This window comes from Lipotes vexillifer, unplaced genomic scaffold (assembly GCF_000442215.2).
Source record: "Lipotes vexillifer unplaced genomic scaffold, Lipotes_vexillifer_v1.1 scaffold230, whole genome shotgun sequence".
Taxonomy (NCBI): Eukaryota; Metazoa; Chordata; class Mammalia; order Artiodactyla; family Lipotidae; genus Lipotes; species Lipotes vexillifer.
Genome location: NW_006775143.1, coordinates 4439487 through 4447242, shown reverse-complemented (window position 1 = coordinate 4447242; position 7756 = coordinate 4439487). Strand labels below are relative to the sequence as shown.

General features: G+C 51.8%; 1 protein-coding gene across 2 annotated transcripts in view; it reads right to left on the bottom strand.

Annotated features, from left to right (window-relative positions):
* WHRN (whirlin) overlaps positions 1-5930 on the bottom strand; it is an 89576-nt gene extending 83646 nt beyond the window's left edge. Inside the window, exon 1 of one of the 2 annotated variants that reach the window (XM_007449732.1) lies at positions 5219-5930. In XM_007449732.1, the coding sequence (XP_007449794.1) occupies positions 5219-5839 (621 nt within the window). In that variant the 5' untranslated portion in view covers positions 5840-5930. The remainder of the gene's footprint in view (positions 1-5218) is intronic. The other variant, XM_007449731.1, reaches the window with a different exon arrangement.
* Between the last annotated feature and the right edge of the window lie 1826 nt (positions 5931-7756).

Here is a 7756-nt window from a genome sequence, read left to right as displayed (position 1 = left end):
GGGGGGGGGGAGCGGTGGGGGGGCGGGATTATGACTCAGGAGGAGATGCACATGTGCAGCAAGCACGAGCCGACAGGCAGGCAAGGGCCTGCGTGCACTTGACAGGTGCGTACAGACTGGGTGTCTTGTGGCTGAAGAAAGGCGGAGGTGGGAAGCAGCACCGCGCACAAAATCCAATTGGTCGGGGGTTAAAGGATCCTACTTATCTCTGTAGCTCCATCTAAATGACGAATCAACGGCAGGTAATAAACAACTGGGTGTGTCAGGAGGGGGAGGGGGAAAAACAAGAAGCTAGCGCTGGAGTGACTCTACATCTCTTTCCCATCCAGCTTAAAGTCAGGAGGCAGGAATCTTCCACTATAAAAATATCAATCCTGAAAAAAACAAATAAAGGCATTCTCTTCCACCCTAGAAAATGCTTCTTTGATTTGAACCGTCAATAACCAGTTGAAAGGCACCATCATTTTCTAAAACCTCGAGGATCTGCTTGAGCCAGATAAATACACAAGACTAAATTAAAGAAATGCACCCTCCCAAGGTACTACATTCACGCTCTGGGCCCAGCAACCAAACATCTATTCAATAATGGTTTTATTAATAGTGAGCTTTCAACATGTCATTGCTGGCAGGACTCAGAGGACCCAAGAATGAGTGAGGAGCCAGAGGAAAGCTTGTGTGTCCCCACGAACACATTACCCATGGTTTCCAAAGTGGAAGACAGGAATGATACAGGGGAGGAGGAGCTGCGTTTCAGACACAAAGTTGGAAGTGGTAATAATTTGTAATGGCTTCAGCCAACCATGTACAATGGGAAGATGACACATGTGTCACTTAGAATGTGCCAGGCCAAATACAATAACTTATATTAATACAGACAGATTCTTCCCGGGTTATTATGCAAAGGAAAGGAGGGTGTGATAATTCTAATTAAATGAAAGGGCCAGCCATTATTTTAAACTTCTGGAACTTTTCAAATTCTAATATGCTCCTTGGATGTACCTGGGGGGATTCAGAGACTGTAATGAAGCCGTTTAATTTTTATCGAGATGAAACACACGCATCCATACACACACATCCCGGCAGCACATGGATACCCCGCATTCTGCTACCGGAAGAATCAGGGACTCAGAAAGCAAGTGGGTGAGTGAATTTGATTTTGAATGCTCCCAGGGTGGTGCTGGGCATGCCACAGTCCTGTTGTCATTTTCTCATTTACTCTGGAATGGCACAAGGGTTACTGTTCTTGGGTTGAGGGACAGCAGTCAAGTTCTCGTCAGCACAGTGGGTAAGCCATCAATTTCTTGATTTGGGAGGAGGCTACCCAAGAGTGCCAAGATCCTTGTCTCCCAATCGTTAGCCAACTTTCTTTACTCTGCGATAAACGAAATCAATTCCAAAAGAACAAGGAAACACCGGATTAGACATTCTAAACGCCTCTCTGTAGTACATACTGAGCAAATCACAGACTGTCTGAACTGGAAGGGACCTTGGGCAGCCCTGGCTCATCCACCCTAGGGCCCGTAGAGAGTCAGTGACTGGCCCAAGGTCACACAACAAATGTGCAGCAGAGTCCAACATCCCTGGCCTGTGGACTTCTTGGCCAATTTATCAAGCATTTTTGGCTGAAAATCTTTGAAAGATCTACTTTTTTATTATTATTAGCTTGGCTCCTGTTTGTTCAAGATAGACTTTTCAAAAATCAAATATTTCAATATAATGCAAATAGTAAATGGCTTGCCTTATCCGCACCTGTCCCTGATGATTCAGCAAATAGGCTTCAAGAGAGGGATGGGAGCCCCATCAGACAGAGGATAAAATCCTCACTGAACTTGCCCTAACAATGGATACTTGATTTGTCAGAAGAGAAGTGGAAGAACCCTTTTATACTCAATCTCCTCTGTTCACTGAGAGGAGGTGACCCTCTCTGATTCATCAACTCTTATGGAATTTGATTCCTAAAATTTAATTTTCTTTATACACACACACACATACACAGGCACACACGCACACACACAATTAATCTCTCCTTTGAGAAGCTCAGAGGATCTTTCCCCACTTTCTACCTGCAGAGGAAAAATAAAGATTTCAAGACTGAAAACATATCTCCTGAATACCCGAAACATGGAAACAACCTAAGTGTCTACTGACAGATGAAGGGAGAAAGTAAAGGTGGCATATAATTTATATACAATGTAATATTATTCAGCCATTTAAAAAAGGAAATCTTGCCATTTGTGACAACACAGATGAACCTGGAGGACATTATACTAAGCAAAATCAGCCAGACACAGAAGGACAAATACTGTATGATCTCACTTATAAGTGGAATCTAAAAACGTTGACCTCATGAAAGTAGAGAGTAGCACAGTGGTTGCCAGGGTTTGGGGGTGGGGGAAAGGGGAGATATTGGTAAAAATTCCAGTTATAAGACGAGTAGGTTCTAAGGATCTAATGCACCGCACGGTGACTACAGTTAATAATTCTGAACTGTATTCTTAAAATTTGCTAAGCGAGTACATCTTAAGTGTTCTTATCATGAAAATAAAGTAACTGTGAAGTGATGGATATGTGAATTAGCTTAACTGTGGTAGTCATTTCGCGATATAAGGGTGTATCAAATATCCCATTGTATACCTTAAATACATACAATTTTTACTTGCCAGCTACACTTCAATAAAACTGTGGGAGGAAAAGCAAAAAATAAATGAAATAAACAAATAAAATTTAAGAAGAAGGAAAAAGAAAACACGTCTCCTACTAAATGCAACGTGATATCCTGGAACAGAGGAAGGACAGAAGCAGAAACACTGGTGCCATTTGAATAAAATCTGAAGTTAAAATCCCTGCACCGTAGCTTATAAAGAGGGGCTGGAAGTGCAGAAATCCCGGTTAAGGGCAGTTTGTACCTCGTAGAGAAGCCGGGGCCTCTTTGGGCTTTCAGTTAAGGGACTTAACACCTTTAATTTTGTGGAAATGTGTCAACAGCTGCAAGTGTTCTAAACTGTCCCTGAAACTCCCGCCCATCCTGCAAGCCCAGGCCCTCCTGAGGCCTCAGAGATGAGGTTCCGCCTCCTTCGTTTTAAATTCCATCCATGGAAAGTCCGTCCCCCTTTCTCCCCGGAGTTAAGGTGACACAAAGCAGCACTCCTTTGCCTGTTGCTTCTGGAGGGTCCAAAGGGGGTGTGTTCCAGGCTAGTTATATGTCTGGCATTGGCCGGAAGGAAGACGGTCACCCGAGAGGCAAGCGTTCCCTCAGCCTGCTCAAGAAAAGTGACAGGGGTAAGGAGCTGCCCGGATGGCACTGGCTCTCACCCATCCAAGGGCAGTTCTCTCCTATCAACACCACCCCGCCCCGCGCCCCCCAAGCAAGGGCAGTTCGGGAGCTTCAAAAGCTATTCCAAGAGCGTTCAGGTCTGTCTCTGGAAGCAACAGGAGTAAACACAGGAGCGAAGGCCTGGCGCTGTTCTGAGTCACTGGGTAGCAGCACCTTGGTGTAGTCGAGGGACGTTCAGGGAGAAGATGCAGAGCGCCATCAACGAGATGAGGGAGGGCCAAACGGAAACTCACAACTGAGCAGCTCCAGCCTTAGAGGTGCCGCAGAGTCTGGGGTGGGAACTGAAGGGAGACTCAGTGTTTTGAAAGTCCAGGTTACCTGAGGCCTTTCCCAAGTCTATCACCTTGTGATGATTAAGCTACCTGAGTCCTTTTAAACTGCCGCTAAAATTGAATCCACGTTTATAAATGATCCACATTTGGATCAAGTATCTTTCAAGTATAAATGGATCATCTGGGAACTCCAGACCTTTTCGGGTCAAAGGCTAATGGACTGTTTCTTTATAAATAGGTGGAATGTCAGATAACAGGAAGAGATTGGCTGGGGGGAGGAGACAGAGAGGAGGATGCCCGGAAACCCACGGGGAGCTCTGTCCGCTGCACCCCCTGAACAACAGAAACTCATCCGTCTTTTTTCAGAAGCAGTGAAGAAGTTTCTAAAGTCCTCAGGGGCCTCCCCGAGGGGCAGACAGATCAGAAAGCAAATGAGGGAAGCCAAGGCCAGAGGATGGTCATGCTGCAGGTGAACAGTCAGGAAGTGGGTTCAAGATGCTCCTGGCCACAGGTCATTAACAGACACAGGAAGTAGCCTGGGGACCTCTGCTGCCTAAGCGCTCCCCAGCGGCCTGCAGGCCCTCCGCTGGAGTCCAAAACACCTGCATAGAGGGGACCCGAGGCAGGGGCGGGTGGTGGGGTGGTGAGAAGCTGGGTCACAGGCAGCCCCAATCCCCTGGGAAGCATTTTCCCTGCAGAAGCAGATTGTGTCACTGTTCCTTTTCCCCAGAACCCTTCACTTCTTGCACACAAAGGTGGTGGTGGTGGTGGTGGTGGTGGTGGTGGTGTGTGTGTACCCCTGCAAGGGATCCCTGAATCCACACATAAACCAAACGCTCTCCACCTCGTACTCCAGTTGATCTGCAACAGCCCTGGGCTTGAGATCAACAAACATGTACATTCCTTTAAACAGCATGATTAAATCCCTAAGAGCTAGTTGTCAGGAGGTTATTTTTCTCAATTAACAGACACAAAAAGTACAACTACTCTCAAGGGGGTGGGGGATTTATTTTTGACGTTCAGGGAGAGCCTCCTTCCCAGCAAGGTTAGAGACACTTACAGTCCAAGTGAGAACCAGAGGTTATGGATGAGTGGGCAAGTGACGTGTCCCAAGATACATGGCCTGGTTCAATAAACAGCAGGGTCAGGCCAGAACTCTGTGGGTCACTAGACCAGCCTCCCTGGACCACTCTGAAGCTAACAAAACTTTCTTTCAGGGGCAAAAGCCTAGAGAATAATGAGAATAACAACAGCAGAAGGGGAGGTCACCCACTGATAACTAACTATATGCCAAGTAGAGACCTTATCTCTTTTAATGCTCATAAGAACCCATAGCCCCTTTCGCACTTTGTAATCACACATTTGCCTAAGTATTTGATAATGCCTGTCTCCCACGCACTAGCCTTTGTGCCCCATGAAGGCAGGGTCCATGTCCGTTTTGCCCATCATTATATCCCAAGTGCCTGGCATCTACTTGCTCAAAAAACTAGATGTTCCTGTTTTAAAGAAACACTTTTAAGAAAAACGGGACCCAGAAAGGTCAAGCGATTTGCCTAAGGACACACAGCATGGACTTAATGCCAACGTACTCACCCCCAAACCAGAGCCCTACCTTGACGGCCTCAGCGTGGGTCACCCGGGCCAGGGATTTGTCGTTGACACGCAGAATCTGGTCCCCGACTTGCAGCCCTTCCTTCTCGGCCAGAGAGCCTGGCTCCACCAGCGACACATAGATGCCCACGCCATGCTCCGAGCCCCCGCGGATGCTGAAGCCCAAGCCCTCGTGGGCCTTGGCGCGCCGCAGGCTCACTAGGCGCACCTCCCCGGGCCCCGCGCCGTCGGGGCCGCCCCAGGTGGGTTGCCTGTAGGAGGAGGTGGCGGGCAGGTAGAGACCCTCGGCAGTGTATTGGTCGAAGAGCAGCTGGTCGGAGCGCGGGATGACCAGCCGCAGCATGGGCAGCAGACGCCGCTTGACCGGGCTGTCCAGCAGCACGCGCAGGGTGCGCACCAGGTCGAAGACGTTGCGGCGCGCGTGGTAGGCGTTCAGACAGTGCGTGAACTGCTCCCGCTCCGCCTCGCTCAGCAGCGCCGTCAGCGCCTGGTGCAGCTGGCGCACGTTGGCAGACAGCAGTCGCAGCCCCGCGCCCCCGCCGCCGCCGCCCGCCCCGGCCGCGGAGCCCAGCGAGCCGGTGGAGGACGAGGTCACCGACAGGCCGTCCAGCTGCGCGTTCATCTCCCCGCCGAGGGCCGGGCGGACTCGGGGCGCGCGGTGGGGCAGCCGCTGCACTCGCTGGCACTGGCGCGACAGCTGGATCCCCGGGAGCGCGGAGATCGCAGCCGGAGTCTGGGTTTGGGAGCTGGGGGGACGCCGAGACAGGGGCTGGACCCGGGGAGACGCAGAGACGGCTGCCGGAGTCTGGGCTTGGGCGGGGCGGGGGGTGGGCACGGAAACAGTGCCTGAATCCTGGGGGTATCGCGGAGACCAGTGCTAGAGTCCCGGGCGCGCGAAGACGGAGGGGGTCGCGAAACTGGAGTCCTCGGGGCGCAGAGACGGAGGCTGGAGTCCAGAGGACGCGGAGACAGCCGCTGGAGTCCGGGCAAGGCGGAGACGGCGGCGGGGTTCCAAGGGACAAGGAGTTGGCGGCTGGAGCCCGGAGGTCGCGGCTACTGCGGCTGGAGTCCGGGGGGACGCGGAGAGAGCAGCTACATTCTGGAGGGCACAGAGACGACGGGTGGCTGCAGTGGGGTGGGGGGTGCCCAGCAAAGCTGACCGCCCCGTCACACCATGCCCGGGGCTCCCCCAGCCGGGCCGCCCGTTCCTCTCGGGCTGGGGGACCCCAAAGTCATAAGTTGGGGTGGGGGCGCTCTAGTCCCAGAGCCCCCCGAATCGCAGCTGATGGAGCCGCACGGGAGTCCGGCAGGGGGTGCGGGGCATGTCCGGGGCAGCCCCGGGAGGCAGCAGCCCGGGGACCCCTGCGACCCCCGAACCACCCGCGCGCAGACGGAGCCGCGCGGCCGCGAGCCGGGACTTTGAGAACTGTTGAGCAGCCCGGGGCCGATCTTCCAACGAGTTCCGACGCCGTCGCTCTCGCCAGCCCAGTCTTGGCCCCGCCCCCTTGCCCCTCCCCCTCTCCCGCCCCCTCCCCCCCGCGGGCTCTTCAGGAAATGACGTCCGGCTTCTCGCCTGGCGGTTGCCTGGAGACGGGGTGAAACAGTCCAACCCCAGGGAAGAAAGGGGTGAAAGTGGGGGTAGGGGTGGGAGGATAATGCGAGTCCCCTGACTTCTCCAGCCGCGGGCCGGGGGACTGGACCTCAAAAACTGTGCCTTTCCGCGATCGAAGCCTGTTCGTCAGGATCGCTTTGGTGCAGCTAGCCAGCTAGCTAATTCACAACTGAGGGGGGGGGGGGCGGGGAATAACCAACTTTTTGACCCTAAAATACTAAATGCTTCAGGCTCAATTTTCACCTTGAAAGCTCGCGGTCCCTTTTTGCACACACTAACATTCAAGTTCCTGTGTTTATGTGGACGATTGTTGGGCACCTACTGTGTGCAAGAAACCTATCTCTTCAAGCATATACTGGTGTCTGCAGGAGCCAACTCCAGTGCAGGGATAGATCAGACTGGACCCCTGCCCGATCTCCAGTAGGTGAGAAGAACGTTTTCACAAATAAAAAGTGGACACAACACACACACATGCAGATTAAATAGAAAACTCGAGATATCGGAATAAGGTGGGTGGATTGTATCAATGTCAGGATCAGGGTTGTGATCTTGTCAACAATGGGGGAAACCGGGGGAAGGGTATATGGGATGTCTGTATTATTCCTTACAACTGCATGTGAATCTACAATTATTTCAAAATAAACATTTTTTTTAAATGTGTATGAAGTGGGTTGGGAAAAATGTATTCTATGCCTTCCCATACCAAGACAAATGGGAAGATACTCCAAGGCTGGTTTAGAGACTCTCGTCCCCGTCACCCGCCCCCCAATACAATCTAAGGGAAGCCTGTGCTTTTATTCAGAGGTGACTTTCTAAGGAGCCCAGTAGCGACCCCAACACACACACACACACACACACACACACACACACACACACACACACACACCCCTACCTCGCACACATCCCCTCCAACCTGAATTGTCCTAT